The 16,452-nt window shown below is 38.4% G+C and overlaps 3 protein-coding genes across 5 annotated transcripts; 2 read left to right on the top strand and 1 right to left on the bottom strand.

Annotated features, from left to right (window-relative positions):
* Positions 1–1,461: 1,461 nt before the first annotated feature.
* LOC139430124 (uncharacterized) lies at positions 1,462–2,724 on the top strand. Its single transcript, XM_071196775.1, has one exon. It carries the CDS (start codon positions 1,462–1,464, stop codon positions 2,722–2,724), a length of 1,263 nt encoding a protein of 420 aa, XP_071052876.1.
* Positions 2,725–3,878: 1,154 nt separating this feature from the next.
* Positions 3,879–6,991, top strand: LOC139430067 (uncharacterized). 3 transcript variants are annotated; one of them, XM_071196681.1, is made up of 3 exons: positions 3,879–4,278; positions 4,339–4,419; positions 4,480–6,991. In XM_071196681.1, the coding sequence occupies exon 3, from the start codon at positions 4,615–4,617 to the stop codon at positions 5,770–5,772; it is 1,158 nt and encodes a 385-aa protein (XP_071052782.1). In that variant the 5' UTR covers positions 3,879–4,278; positions 4,339–4,419; positions 4,480–4,614; the 3' UTR covers positions 5,773–6,991. The 3 variants fall into 3 exon arrangements, with proteins under 3 accessions (XP_071052782.1, XP_071052783.1, XP_071052781.1); XM_071196682.1 differs by lacking the exon at positions 4,339–4,419; XM_071196680.1 differs by having other exon boundaries at positions 4,339–6,991.
* Positions 6,992–10,503: 3,512 nt separating this feature from the next.
* On the bottom strand, positions 10,504–14,767 carry LOC139430123 (uncharacterized). The gene is made up of 2 exons (XM_071196774.1): positions 13,778–14,767; positions 10,504–13,718 (listed from the first exon to the last, which is right to left on the bottom strand). The coding sequence occupies exons 1-2, from the start codon at positions 14,334–14,336 to the stop codon at positions 10,504–10,506; spliced, it is 3,774 nt and encodes a 1,257-aa protein (XP_071052875.1). The 5' UTR covers positions 14,337–14,767.
* Between the last annotated feature and the right edge of the window lie 1,685 nt (positions 14,768–16,452).

The following is a 16,452-nucleotide window of genomic DNA, read 5'->3' as shown; positions in this document are numbered from 1 at the left end:
ACGGTATCACGAAAATCAAAGCGACTAAAACGCCCCAAGAGGGCGAACAAAATTGGTACAGGAATGTTTATTAATCCATATAAAAAGGGTTGTGGTTATAAAACTGTAGCAAAAAACTAATAAAAATACCCCAACATTCTTTAACGGATGTAGAGTTAAGGCGATATGCACGAGCGCTTGATCTGTTAAACTTTCGTGGGGTGTACATGAGAAACAATTTACCGAAGAAAATCCGAAAACGAGAGAGTGGGATAATAAATCTTGATAATCGTACGGGTCCCGGTACTCACTGGACAGCTTACAACAAGGATGGTGTAAATGTTAACTACTTTGACAGTTATGGAGATTTACGACCACCGATTGAAGTGGAGAAGTATTTTATATCGGATGGGGGGAGAAATATTGTGAGGTATAATTATCGACGATATCAAAAAGAAGATCAAACAAATTGTGGACAATTGTGTCTGCATTTCTTAGATAGTTTAAATACCAAGGAAGTATCCGTGTAAGATTAGTCTTGAGAACAACAATGGAACAAGATACAATACATACAAGTTATACATTTACGCTCACCGGAAGGGGGTCGGAGTTGTCTTGTAACTTTAACCCACCGATTTATTTGAATGAACTCGGTACATACGAGTTAGCTCTTTTAAATTTCGAAACGTTCAATACGTTACCTAATATCGATTCAACAAACAATATTTTACAATATGAAGATCATATGGGAAATTTTACAGAGAATATTGAAATACCGCTAGGAACATACGATATTAACGATATTAACGAATACGTTAAAAAAACATTAACAGCGAGGAATATTCTCAGCGTGACTACACCGGGTACACAGATACGCATAAGAGGTAACAATAATACGCAACGTGCTGAGATAAAAACAAACCGGCGAATAAATTTTGCTAGCGATAATTCAATCGGTTCCTTACTTGGTTTTAACCCTAAAGTTATACCTAAAAACACGATAACAGAATCGGATCATATCGTGAATATAAATAAAACGAATGCATTACAAATTTATTGTAATTTGAGCTCCGGATCGTATACGAATGGACAACCCATGCACGTGTTGTATCATTTCTTCCCGAACGTACCGGCTGGTTTTAAAATAATAGAAGCTCCGCAACAACCGATTTACTTACCTGTTACAACGAACGTGATTAGTACATTAATAGTACGCATACTTGATCAGGACGGTCAGTTGGTAAACTTCAGAGACGAAGAAGTGACCGTGAGAGTGCACTTGAAATCGGTGTGAGTAGTAGGGTATTTAATATGGGTATAGTGTACGACGTTCGAAGAAAAGCACAGGAAAATCTGGGTGATAGAGTAATGTATAAAACGGTACGAAAGGATGTAAAACCTAACAGTAAGCGAAAATCAACTACCCAGTTAACACGCGTCAATCGTCAGTATTTAAGCAACTTAGGTTTTCAACTACTATAAATGGAGTCCTTAAACGTCACGGAGAAAATAAAAGTAGATAACTCGATTGTAAGTTACGAATATCATTCCCATCAACCGTTTGGTTCTACTAGCTTCGGTAACAATGATGAAATTCGTATAGGCATACCCGAAATAGACAATTACACATTGCCTCATGAAAGTTTTTTGTATGTGGAAGGGAGCGTACGTAAACTGGATGCGAGTGGTAAAGCAACAAAAGATGCTAGTGCAACTGCAAAATTGATAAATAATCCTGTAGCGTTTATGTTCAGTGATATTCGCTATCTTATAAATGGTGTTCAAATAGATGGAGTGAGAAACGTGGGGTTAACATCATGTATGAAAGGATACTTTTCGTATACCCCTCACGATATAATAAAGTTGGCGAACGCAGGTTGGAACATGGGCGAGGATCTGCTAGGTCAAGTGGTCCCAACATCCCCTGTAACGGATGCAATAATGGATAAAAATGGAAATTTTGGATTGAGTGTACCGCTAAAGACATTAATAGGGTTTGCTGAAGATTTTAAAACAATTGTGATGAATGTGAGACAAGAGCTAGTGTTAATTCGTAATAATGATGATAATGATGTGCTTGTGAATACGGTAGAAGAACCGTTACAGTTAAAAATCGATAAAGTTGTGTGGAGAATGCCCCATCTAGCCGTAGGCTTACGAGAACAATTAGCTCTAACAAAAATAGCAGGACGAAATATTGATCTGCAAATACCTTTTCGCAGTTGGGAAGTACATGAATATCCTTCTTTACCTCAAACAACAAAGCATTCATGGGCTGTGAAAACAGCTCCGCAGTTGGAAACACCTAGATTTATAATAATTGGGTTTCAAACAAAGAAGAAAGGAAAACAGTTGGCGAACATGGCAACCTTTGATAATGTAAAACTCACCAATTTGACGGTATTCCTAAACGGTGAACGCTACCCATACGATAATCTGAACGTGGACTTTGATAGTAATCGTGTCGCAGTGTTATATGACATGTATACACGCTTTCAAAAGTCCTACTATGGGAAGGAAGGAGAACCATTACTCACTCCGAAACAATTTATTGAAAATTATCCACTGATTGGAATTGATTGTACATATCAAGCAGAAGCGCTACACAAAAGTGGGGTAGAAATACGGATAGAATTTACGACAAAAAATCCGATTCCTGATGGTACCACAGCATACTGTTTAGTTTTACATGATAAGGCGTTTCAATATTCTCCACTAACAAAAATCGTCAAACAAATGACTTGAGTATGGGGAAAGAAGGGTTGGTAGTGTGTAGTTGGATCGGATCCTGAGCCGCATCGCACCCGTAGCTCATCATCCGAAATGTGAGACTTCTATATTCAGCGTAAACAAAAAAAAGTCGTAGAGTATAAGTTGTGCGACAGATTTCTACGGCTGCATAGTATGGATAATCGTGTTGATGTACGGAAGCAAGATGTATTCAAATAAAACTCAATACATAATTCTCGATATACAAGGTTTCATGGTCAACGAAGATCAGTTCGTACCTAAAGAATTAGCATCATGTGATAGTAACAAATGCATAACCCACCACGTTTTTCAACCGAGTAGCAGTATAGCTTCATTACCATCTAAATATAGGAATACTGCAAACTGGTTAATGACACATCATCATTGCATCGACTGGAAAGTTGGTTTTATCCATCCAATGGAATTCGACGCCATAGTCAAATATCTGTGTCGGAATGTCAAGAAAGTGTATGTTAAAGGACCTGAAAAAATTAAATTTTTAAGACATATTATTTCCGCGCCGATATTTGCGTTGGAAGGTAGTATCTATAAACTTGAGATGGGTATACCGAGCTGTGCTTTTCACTCGCGACGAAGAAGTATGTGCGCTCTTTCCAATGTACGCCACTTACAAGAAGTTGTCGAAGAGGGGGTGCAAAACAAGGATGCGAAAGACAGTCGGTGACTATAAAGCAGAGACAAGTCGTAATGGGGGATAGTTAAGAGCTGGTTGCGATGGAACAAGTGTTCACTGTGTTTGGGTGTTGGCCACTTACATCTGCCAAGAAAGTGTACAGCGTAATGAAAAAATATGAACAAGATGCCTCATTTGCGAACATTCCAGCTCGTGATTTAAAATATTTACCAACACAGTATTATTTCGATAAAGTACCATCTATGGAATTACGAAGAATTTGGACCCAACTACCGTTCGCCTACCAGCAATCGAAAATGTTACAAATGAAGTTACCGTGTCTTGAACATTATAATAATGATTGTGCGGAAACTCATTTCGATGGACCACCACCACCTAAAATGCATTGTATTAAATGTACGTTAGAAAAGAAATAAATGTTATTTTTTTATCCATATTGATGAGTTTTATTTAAAGAAACCTCTTCACCTCCCCTTCCCCCTCCCCCCCCCCTTGAGTCACGGGCGAAGATAAGGTCCGAACGACCTCGCATTCTCAGACAGTATGACCTCCCCTTGGGCCACAGGCGATAACAAGGAGAAAACCTGGACAACCTCGCATTCCCAGACAGTATGACCTCCCCTTCAGTCACAGGCGATAACAAGGAGAAGACCTAAACGACCTCGCATTCCCAGACAGTTGACCGGACAAATACCTGTTCACTAACCCGTACTTAAAGGTAGTGGAAAGTGGGTTACTCCTCACTCCGTGTACAGCAGTCGCTGAGTGATATAGTAGTGTACAAAAGACGATAATTCCTTAAAAAGTGTGTTTACAATAATAACAGATTTTGTTAAAAACTGTGTTTTTCCGACCACGAAGAAATCGCCTTCTGCTAGAAAACCATTTGAAAAGTAAGTTACATCAATACAATTTTTATCGGTTTTCTTCATGTATGTTTGTGATGATTTCAGGTATTAATTGTTATACGCTGAGAAAAGTGGTTCTTCAGCGCATTGCAAACCTGTCAGACGTGATAGAAAACCATTTGAAAAGTAAGTTACATCAATACAATTTTTATCGGTTTTCTTCATGTATGTTTGTGATGATTTCAGACATTAATTGTTATACGCTGAGAAAAGTGGTTCTTCAGCGGATTGCAAACTTGTCAGACGTGAGCGAACGTATAATTTTAATAAAATAATCCAAATTTTTTGTAACCCTTTTGATTCCTTGAAGTCTTTCCCATTATGCTTCACTTAATTGGTAACAGCCACGCTCGTGCAAGCGATAATACCGATGGTATGACCGACCCACTGGTTGCCGTGCTGCCACGCAATAACGACAGTACGAATGTTGTTGAGTCAAGCCTACCGTCGTTACCATTATATTGCAGCGGCAACTTTGACGGTTTGAGTCGTACCATGCAGGATTTCACTACAGACCCACCACTGTACGAGCAAATAATGAATGAGCTCCGGTCACAGCCAGGGAACGACAATGGTGCGATTGTTACCACCAGTCCAACCTTGTCGTCCTACGGCTTAACTCGCATCAGTATGGAGATACGAGAAGAAGGAACATATCAGGAAGTTGTTGTGCCACCTGAACCTGCTACCAATCAGGCCGACGTGGTACAACCACTTCCAGATATTGTACATACGGATGTCACAAGTCAAGCACCTGCTGAAAACCAGGTGCTTGCGGCACCGTCTGTACCAGCGACGGAAGACGTATCCCAACCCTCCGATAGGATATGTGTTTCGCCTGTCTTCTCGAGTGGACCCATACGGTACACATCCCGCCGTATAAAAAAACGCGTCAACTTGTTGTCAAGGGGTTGCGTGAAACAAACTACCCGCCCAAACCCTTCTCCTGCTTCACAAGACTCCTGTAGATTGCTGCGCAACGCATTAGCCAAACCTCCCCGTAACACACGAAGAGTACCTACACTCGCTACAGTAACCAGACCTGCAACGGTGGTTACATCTCCACCAGAGGTGACCATCGACATCCGTGACAGCCCGCCAACTATCACAACTATCCCACCACAAAATGTGGTGTTCCCACCACCTTTACCTATCCCTACTATCCCGCAGAGGCAAAATCTTCCAGCTGTAAATACCGCACATCCCGACCCATGGGTTGATGCGTTTCTGCATTCAACAACCAACTTGGCAAGCAGTCTTTTGTCCCAAGAGGATTTTTTCATCTTGGGCTTGAAACCTCAATTGCAAACCAAAGTGACGACTTTGGAACATCATAAGCGCCACTTCGTGAACGCGTTGAATGCAGTAAACCAGAATCCCACCGTCTGCTTTGCTGCTTCTTCAAACATCCTTAACATGTACAACACCAAAATTAACCTGTATAAGTCCCTTCTCAGGCTGCTGCCTGACAACGGTTAATAGCGTTTTTTTTTGAAGCTCGTTCAGTTTTTTTGTCTCTTGCAGTGTTAACGTTGCAGGAGTTGGCTATGGAGAGCGTTAATTCGACGATTTCCCGTAAAGACTGTACGTTGCGGTTAGTAGATGTTTTACCAAAGACTCTACTACTAAACGTAATGTACAGCTGGGACATATGCTTCTGGCGTCGAATATCCCGAAAGGGCGATCGAATCAATCTTGGGGAGGTTTGCTTCCCCACCGTGGAACGCTTTGGAAAGAAAATGTCGCAAGGCACCGTACATAAGTTGTTCCACGGTTCTCTGGTTGATTGGAGTTCAACTTTCGGAGTGGGTCTTCAGTATCAAGCAAGGTATGTTTTTTATGAATCACATTTGGGCAACCTTTGCTATCGTTGTCGACGCCGCCTACACCATATTAGTATAACGAACGTTTTACAACTGGATTGTCGTGTGAAATTGCGCTCGAAAATAAAGTATGCATCTTCTGAACGATTGCAGACTATTATTTTAAATAAAAAATATTGGTGTGCGATGTGTTGTCGTGTGTCTTTGTTTCGAGTCTGTTTTAAACCACAACTTGAGGAGGATCAAAGTACTGAGGAATTGTCGGAGGGATGTCTCAGCAACTAATATGTTGTAGGTGGTTTTTTCAAATTTGTACACCATCCTTGTATGATACTGAAAATCGTTCGAATTGATGATATGACAACAAGTTCGCTTCCTTTTCACCTTTTCCGCTCCCATGCTTTTGTTTATATGTATTATTAATTATTTATTTGAATATTTACCGTATCTACTTATTGTTACCGCTCCCATGCTTTTGTTAATATGTATTATTAATTACTTATTTGAATATTTACCGTATCTACTTATTGTTAATTTAATACTAAGTAGTGTAAATTGTACTGTGACTTACACTGCTTTATTTTGTTTAATCACATAACATCTGTATGTGAATAACCCACTGGTGGTTCTACTACATCAACCATACAGATACTTTTGAAATCATGATAATAAATAATTTTGTAAATTTATGTATACCACGTCTTATTGTAAAATAAATATTGTGTAATATTACGCACGCTTTAAATAACTTTCAAACTCAATGTTAACAGTTTAGTGTTGTAAACCATTATTTTGAAACAATGATAATAAATAATCTGCTGAAATTTTTTGTATGCTACATTTTATGATAAAATAAACATTGTTTTCTACTACGACTTCATTTCTTGTTAATCTCCCGTTCAAGTATCACCCGTCAACATGGTTGAAGACGTTAAGTTTGTTAGCCAACCTTTAACACTACCAATCTGTAATCTTCATAACGACTTCGCTGCAAATAAATTTAAACGACATAGCGAATTATTTGGTGGGGAATGTAAACGTGGTTTGATAATTGGTTCTTCGGGTGCCGGAAAAACAAACGTAATGTTAACTTTATTGACAGCTCTCAACGGGTTGCGCTTTTTGAATGTATATTTGTGCTCTAATTCACTCTACCAAATCAAATACGAATTTCTACGACAATTACTTAAACCTATCCGCTCTTGCGGCTATTATGAATACTCAGATGTCGGACGATTTCTACCACCGTCAAAGGTGAAAGAATATTCAATTATTATTTTTGATGATATTGCTCCTACAGAGCAACAGATTATCAAGGAATATTTTTCATACGGTCGTCATAGAAACGTTGATACTTTTTTACTCGCTCAAAGTTATAGCGCCATTTCCAAGCAGCTTTTACGTGACAATTGCAACCTTTTAGTTTTATTTAAACAAGATCTCACTAACTTGAAACATATTTACAACGATCATTTGCTAGGGGACATTACGTGGGATGATTTTGTCAGAATTTGTCGAACTTGTTGGGATACACCGCACGGTATATTAGTTATTGATTTAGATTGCGATAAAAATAACGGACGCTATCGGAAAGGTTTCGATGAGTACATTATACTGTAAAACCATTGACTTTACGACTGCATGCTCAGTCTCTGTGCGATCATTACACTATCACGTTGAACTATGAATCGTAATGTTGCACAACAGTTAATAGCTGCGCGAGAAGATGTTAAACATAAAATACGCACTTTGAAAGGAGATATAAAACAGAAGCAGTCCATTGCCGAAGCTCAACTCGCTCCACTGAAAGAACCTCTGACAGATATTTCCAAAAAATTACAAACTGTCAATTTATTAGCGCTCGACAATAAATTCGGGATAAAACGTGATTTATTTACCCCGAAAAAGGAGCAGTCACCAGATATCTCAGCCTTACTGGCTGACTTGCAGAAACCTTCTAAAGGACTTAAACTGGAAACTCCTAGAGTGAAACCTAAACGTAGAGTTACGTCAACACCCATTAAACCGGGAGCTAGCATGGATGTTTCACCGGAACTCGCACGGAGTCCGCAATTTCTCAGCGACGAAGAGGTGTTCGAGGGTCGAGATACTACACCTGAGTTTTCTGTTCGTGAGTCAGACACATCTTTAGATGTCTACGAGCGGGACGCTAGGGAGCAGTTGGCGCGCATGAAAGAGAATATGGAGGGAATGATGGAACAGACAGTTATTAGAGAAGCTTTAGGGCAGCTGGACCCCTTACCACGTACCTATGTTACGGGTTTAACAGTAGATGTAAATAACGAGTTCGATCAAACTTACGGTGTTCGTGCACTTACCGATGGATTGTATATCGCAAATCAACCAATAACGTTTGACGGGAAAAACATTTTGGTGGGTGAATTTACTTATACAGGAACACCGGGGTTATACGAGTTGTTATTCAAAAATAAACCGGGTAAATTTACTTTACCAGATGCGAGAAATTACAAAGATATCTTACAACGTTCGAATGTACATAAAAGAGATTATGACGCTTCAAAAAGTATCATAACTGATGATGAAAATGAAAAGTTTGTGAACATAATCAAACCAATTTCCTTGGGTCAAAGACCAAATGTGTACTGGGCTCGATATTGGCCAAAACCTAAAACTGGATCAGGTCACTTAAATAAGTTGTTAGTACCTGCTGCAATTAAAGAGTACGAATACTGGGACGACGTGAACGAATTAGTTGATCGGTTGCGTTTACTACTTGCTTCCGAAGCAGCAGGTCATACTGCTCATCATAACGAAATTATATCCCTCATAGAGGAATTACGGGAAGCGCAAGTCATTCGTTAAGGGTATATAAACTTTTTTCTGTTTCTGTGACGCTTCAGAAGCCAATATGCCTTTAAACCGTTTTGGTGAACATGGTTCTACATCTATCGATAAATTTGGTAAGCATGTTCACCACCATGTTATACAGAACCACATAGCAAGATCCGAAGTTCTACAACCTTCATCAACATTTATTTTAACTTTACGTGGTGATGGAGATGTTGATCCAAAAACAAAACTTTATAAAATCACAAACAAAAGTGGAATTACGGATTACATCAATTCTTTCTACGAAGGTATGATAAAAGATGTTGTAAAGTCCGCTCATGTTCAGTTACTTGTTAACGATATCGTTATTAAGTCGCTCCAGGGAGTTCAACTCAAACGCGGAGATACCATTAAGTGTAAAAATAATGCACCGATAGGAGGACTACCTTTTCTTGTAGAGTTGTTGATTGAAGGGGTTGTAGAGTAATGGTTAGTGTTAAGCGAGATCTCGTTAACGAACTACATGCACCTGCGAGACGACATTATCGGCGACGCCGCGTTCTGCTTCACGGACTATTGGATCTTTATCAAGCTGATTTGGTTGAAATGATCCCATATGCGTCGGTCAATAAAGGTTACAAGTATATACTGACTGTTATCAACGCTTTTTCAAAATACGCATGGGCCTTACCACTCAAAACCAAAACTGGGAAAGAGGTTACTCAAGCTATGAAGGACATTTTGCATAGTAAAAAGAATATTACTCCGAGCAACTTACAAACCGATAATGGGAAAGAGTTTTACAATAGCGATTTTCAAAAATTAATGGAACAACTTAACATTAATCATTACAGCACCTATTCCACTTTAAAAAGCTCGATTATCGAACGGTTTAATAGAACCCTAAAAAATAAAATGTGGAAAGAATTTAGTATGCAAGGAAATTATCGCTGGTTAGACTTACTACCCAAATTACTAAAATCTTACAACAACACAATACATCGCACCATTCACATGAAACCTTCAGCTGTTAATCGACGAAATGAATCTGCTCTGTTAAATACTGTATACAATTCCATTAAAGTTGTCGACCCCAACCACCATAAATTTAATGTGGGGGAACACGTGCGAATTAGCAAGTACAGACACGCTTTTGCTAAAGGTTACCAACCAACTTGGTCCAATGAAATTTTCACCATAGCGACAGTTCAAAATACTAATCCCAGGACTTACCTTATTAAAGATGGTAGAGGAGAACCCATTCTTGGAGCATTTTACGACGAAGAATTACAACGTGTGAAACACCCGGATGTATTTTTAATTGAAAAAGTTCTTCGTCGAAAAGGAAATAAAGTCCGAGTGAAATGGTTGGGAATGGATAGCTCTCATAATTCTTGGATTGCAAAAAAGGATGTATTATAATTTTTACACTAAGAAAATAAAAAACTTTTTTTTTTAATTTCGTTGATTTTATTTCAAGTAACCTTTTTAACAACCTACTTTCTACTTTATATACAAGTTTTGTGATACAAGCAAGTATTTTTTTTTTTTTACAAATTAACTGATCGCAATTTAACTAGCCATACATGTTTACGTTTAACAACTCCAATAAGTTGTCCAAAAGATCTTCCCTGCGTAGATCTTCAATAAGATAGTTTCCCCAAGCTAACGTATGACATCCATCCTCCATCACGTAACGTTTATCGTCATGTGCAGAGAGCGCCACTTTATTCTTTAGTTCTGTATACATCGTGTGATAGGAGGAGCGAAAGACATACATCTTTTTTCGCACAGAACCTCCATCTTCGATAATCCGTTTATATTCTGAAACACTTAAGTTTTTATCGATAACATACTTTTTCACACCCTTGGCACGCTTGACAACTCCTTCCAAAGTGTTAATACAATAAGCTTTAGCTCCTGTACCATAAAACGATGTTAATATCGTATTTGGGTACTCATCTTTCATTTTTCCAACTATCGGCGGCCCTGGAGGAATATTATGTCTGTTGTTTAACTTGTAATTAGAGGTATCGAACATCTCTATATTTTCTTTGATATCCTGGTATACATTCTCAGTAAATATTTCGAGAATTAACGAATCCGTATCTGTATATAACAATAATACGTTTTCACCATATTTCTCTTTTAAAAAATTATAAAAAAAGTTATAAATGACCGCTTTCGACAATTCCAGTACGCTAAACCCTACATACAGAGGTTTGTTATATTTGACCTCCACCTTCTGCATTTCAATGGCTGCCAAATTATGGCAGAAAATTTTCGATGACTTGAAAGTCGGCTTTGCGATAAGAGCTTCTGCACCGGGTCTCCTGTAACGATTCTCCCAATGTGACACTAATCGTATATCGACTCTATTTTCAACATTTTCCATCGTTTTCCCATACACGATATTATTCATTTGTTTATAATGATTTTTCCCAAATTCATTCGTAGCATTCATTCGTTTCTCAGAGTTAAAATCGATATATGGTTTCATCCACGGCGATTGTTGAAATTGCAATGCACGGTGTATTTTGGTTAGCTTAAGACCTTTTTTCACACATTCACGTAGGTTTACATAGTGAATTATGTATTTCGATTTATTTTGTAAGTTCGCAATCAACTTAGGATGCTTCGATCCGGGAGCGATTATGTTTTCGGGACAAAACGGTAGATCATCATGCTGGTTGTGTAACCTTTCGGGATACTCCAAATCCACTTCAAAGACATAACCAAGGTGTTCATCATCTAAACACTCCACATCTATATCTGCTATTTCTTGGTTCGACAACCATCGAAAACCGCCTGTTGGTAATTTACAACTCATTGCATACCCATACAAATTGGTAGCGTCCAAGTATAGAATATATGATGATGGTTTTTCCGGGTTAAAATCGTCAAGGAACTTGTTGTTTGCTATTGCAGATCGTTTTACACACATACAGAGACCGCCTCTAATTCCTTTCTTAAAAAAGTGTAACATGTCAATGTCTGATAACAATTCTAATTTTACACCTGTCATTTTTAACAGAGCATCCCACCCAAACCCGGGCGCAGTATAATAATGGCAAGGATCCAGATTGTAATTCTCCAAAGATATTGTCCTGAAATTTTCAAAGACGTCAGTCAACATTAACACATCTGACGTCAAATACAGGTCACTGTATTCTCCCAACGTTGTACACTTAAATTTATTCCATACAGTCTGTGCTCTAGAGTATTGTTCCTTTGAAATATTACTTGAACTCAATATGTCGTAAAACTGTGTATGATCAGGCAATTTACTATACTCCAACTTTTCAAACGAATCTACGAACGAATATGGAAATACACCTTTCTGGCGCATCAATCTAAATTCTTCAGAGTCTTTGAATTTTTTTTTCACTTCCACACAATCCTTATCATCCAAATATGAAACCAACTTTTCCAAAGAACTCGCCATAAATCTAAACGAGTCGACGAATCTTATTTTCATAAACACTTTGCGTTTCTTTCCCTTGTTATCGGTTGTTTCTCCGACAACTATTTTTTTGGAAAAAGAAATATATTTTTCTTTGTTTTGTGCTATCACCTCTACTTCCTCCTTGTTTAGGGCAATACTTTTCACAAACATGTGGGCATCGTAATTCGACAGGTTGTGGAAAAACACAGGGATAAACATCGGTAATTTATAATTTATATTGCAGACGGAATGCGCAGGACCCCTATACAATCCTGTCAAGTGATCGTGATCACACACTTTCTCTTCTTTGTTTATTGGTTTATCACAAATGTGACATACGGAACTCAGTTCATGTACAAATTGGTCCAGACAGCTTAGCGGTATCATATCCTTTGTTTGCCTCAAATGTTGTTTATAGATCTCTATTACATCCTTCTCCAATCTTATAATAAATTCCAGAGCAGCGTTTCGCCCTCGGTATATTCGGAATTTCGATAAGTTATCATCGTAAGCACACTTAATGTAGTACGCAAACGCGTATGGTTCGTGTTCAAAACATCGGGCCGTATATGGTTTATTATCATCGTAAACTTTTCCTTCTTCGGGCGTTAAGGGTTTCAGAATCGCCTCGAAATCGGCGTACACCACAAACGGAACTTTCATTTTTTTTTCAAATCCTTCAAATTGTAAAACATTTTCCTTTTCTAGATGTCCGAACTTATTCACTTTTATTTGTTCGCTTGGTACTGTTGCTTTCACTTTTTTACAGTCATCCATCTGATGTCGTACCAACTTGTCTTCAGTTGAAAAGTATTGCAAACAACCCTCACAAATATATCTTTGATGTTCATGAGTCGATGATTGTGTATTTATCAGTCGAGATAAGTTTTTTATCCAACAATAGTGGTTATTCCCGAAATTGTCGCTGACTACTAATAAGTTTACATGACGCTCCCGTTTCTGTTTACATATACATACAGTTACAATATCATCTACCATTTTCTCTCCATTATACCAAGAATTTATACCATAGACGTTAATTGAAATGTTATTTTCTTCCTCAAATTTTGGTATGTCTCTGATGGGTACTGGGAATGTTACGCAGTCAAACTTTAATTCTGTTTCCCTATAATCTGGGTATGATGATATTCTTTGCGGTAAACCTGTGGGTTGGTACAGCGCGGATATCAGTGCCCAAGCAAAGCACTTATTATCGTTATTTTGCACGTTTATTACCGCTCTCTTCCCTTTTATGGATGTCGGTAAGTCGATGTAGCTCGATGCTCTTGTAGGATTAAACTTGTTACAGTTCACCTCAAGATATAATATTTCCAACAAGGTCCAACCTGCAGTATTAACGCCTTTAGTTTCGCATTTTACTACTTTTCTATTCTTATACTCTTACCTGAGTCCCGTTCTTGGAATTCCGACATTTTCACCATAATCTCGTCCATAAGGTCCTCGTATGTTTGGTACAAGTCTACGGCTACTGTTATAATTTTATTTTTTGTGTTGAATGATTTGATTTCCACTTCTTCCTTCGTATTTATGAAATACAATCCAAAAATTTCCGTATTCACTTTTAAACTACCATTTACATTCCTCACGGACTGTATCAAACTGATAACTTTTTCTCTAATTCGGTTACTGAATTCCTTCATGTCTACGTACTTCCGTTCATGATCGCTCACTCTAAAACTACATATTTTATCTCCAAATATCGAATCTATTTTTTCTACACCATCATCTATTATTACGAAGGCTTTCTGTTTATGTTTGTTGCTGCGCAGATGTGAGGAATAACATTGTCTGGTTACGTGTTCATCACATATTTCACACACTATAACATCTCCTTGTTGATCCTCTTCCACCTTTCGACGTTTCCCAATACATGCTGTGCGTTGATGTCTCACAAGATTATCTGGTCTAGTAAACTCTTTGTAACACACGTCGCAGGTCAACATGTTCACAACACTCTTACTTCAATACTGTTGAACACGATTTTCTATCTGCTATTTAAAGCATACCTCCTCCGAAGTGGGGTTTTCAATGAACTCACGTCGTGTAACCTTCATTTCAGGTCACGTACAAGGTCAATGTCATGGTCACAATTAAGGTTGACTTCAAGGTCTCCGTTGAGGTCAAAGTAAAGGTCATTGTTCAGGTCAAGGTTACTGATCAAGGTCATGGTCACTAAACGTGATCTTGACCTGAGGTGAGCTCAAAGTAAAGGTCATTGTTTAGGTCAAGGTTACTGGTCAACGACCCCCTTTGCAATAGCCGATTCTGGAACCTCCTCCCAGAACCTCAGGGCAAGGTCAAGGTCATGGTCACTCAACGTGACCTTGGCCTTGGCCTTGACCTGAGGTTCTGAGAGGAGGTTCTAGAATCGGCTTTTATCTACTACTAGTTCAAACATGGCTCAAAACGGCGTATAACGTCATAATATCACGTTTTGGGCACATTTTGTTTTTTATCTCCAACATGTTCCAAGATGTCATTTGGCGCCTGAATATCACAAATATGGTCAACAGAATTATCGGAACCGAAAGTGATAGAAAGTTCAAACATGGCTCAGAACGGCGTATAACGTCATAATATCACGTTTTGGGCACATTTTGTTTTTTATCTCCAAAATGGTCCAAGATGTCATTTGACGCCTGAATATCACAAATATGGTCAACAGAATTATCGGAACCAAAAGTGATAGAAAGTTCAAACATGGCTCAGAACGGCGTATAACGTCATAATATCACGTTTTGGGCACATTTTGTTTTTTACCTCCAACATGCTCCAAGATGTCATTTGGCGCCTGAATATCACAAATATGGTCAACAGAATTATCGGAACCGAAAGTGATAGAAAGTTCAAACATGGCTCAGAACGGCGTATAACGTCATAATATCACGTTTTGGGCACATTTTGTTTTTTATCTCCAACATGCTCCAAGATGTCATTTGACGCCTGAATATCACAAATATGGTCAACAGAATTATCGGAACCAAAAGTGATAGAAAGTTCAAACATGGCTCAGAACGGCGTATAACGTCATAATATCACGTTTTGGGCACATTTTGTTTTTTATCTCCAACATGCTCCAACGTCATTTGTCGCCTGAATATCACAAATATGGTCAACAGAATTATCGGAACCAAAAGTGATAGAAAGTTCAAACATGGCTCAGAACGGCGTGTAACGTCATAATATCACGTTTTGGGCACATTTTGTTTTTTATCTCCAACATGCTCCAACATGTCATTTCGCCCCTGAATATCACATATATGGTGGACAGAATTGTCGGAACCAAAAGTGATAAAAAGTTCAAACATGGCTCAGAACGGCGTATAACGTCATAATATCACGTTTTGGGCACATTTTGTTTTTTATCTCCAACATGTTCCAAGATGTCATTTGGCGCCTGAATATCACAAATATGGTCAACAGAATTATCGGAACCGAAAGTGATAGAAAGTTCAAACATGGCTCAGAACGGCGTATAACGTCATAATATCACGTTTTGGGCACATTTTGTTTTTTATCTCCAAAATGGTCCAAGATGTCATTTGACGCCTGAATATCACAAATATGGTCAACAGAATTATCGGAACCAAAAGTGATAGAAAGTTCAAACATGGCTCAGAACGGCGTATAACGTCATAATATCACGTTTTGGGCACATTTTGTTTTTTACCTCCAACATGCTCCAAGATGTCATTTGGCGCCTGAATATCACAAATATGGTCAACAGAATTATCGGAACCGAAAGTGATAGAAAGTTCAAACATGGCTCAGAACGGCGTATAACGTCATAATATCACGTTTTGGGCACATTTTGTTTTTTATCTCCAACATGCTCCAAGATGTCATTTGACGCCTGAATATCACAAATATGGTCAACAGAATTATCGGAACCAAAAGTGATAGAAAGTTCAAACATGGCTCAGAACGGCGTATAACGTCATAATATCACGTTTTGGGCACATTTTGTTTTTTATCTCCAACATGCTCCAACGTCATTTGTCGCCTGAATATCACAAATATGGTCAACAGAATTATCGGAACCAAAAGTGATAGAAAGTT

Source organism: Onthophagus taurus, chromosome 6 (assembly GCF_036711975.1).
Source record: "Onthophagus taurus isolate NC chromosome 6, IU_Otau_3.0, whole genome shotgun sequence".
Lineage (NCBI taxonomy): Eukaryota > Metazoa > Arthropoda > Insecta > Coleoptera > Scarabaeidae > Onthophagus > Onthophagus taurus.
Note: the sequence above shows the minus strand (reverse complement) of the source record. Positions and strands in the feature narration are given on the sequence as shown.

Coding starts and splice junctions, on each gene's coding strand:
- LOC139430124 (XM_071196775.1), top strand. CDS start 1,462: ATGGAGTCCTTAAACGTCACGGAGAAAATAAAAGTAGATAACTCGATT.
- LOC139430067 (XM_071196682.1), top strand. CDS start 4,615: ATGCTTCACTTAATTGGTAACAGCCACGCTCGTGCAAGCGATAATACC.
- LOC139430123 (XM_071196774.1), bottom strand. CDS start 14,336: ATGTTGACCTGCGACGTGTGTTACAAAGAGTTTACTAGACCAGATAAT. Junction 13,719..13,777: donor ATTCCAAGAACGGGACTCAG/GTAAGAGTATAA, acceptor TTAATACTGCAG/GTTGGACCTTGTTGGAAATA.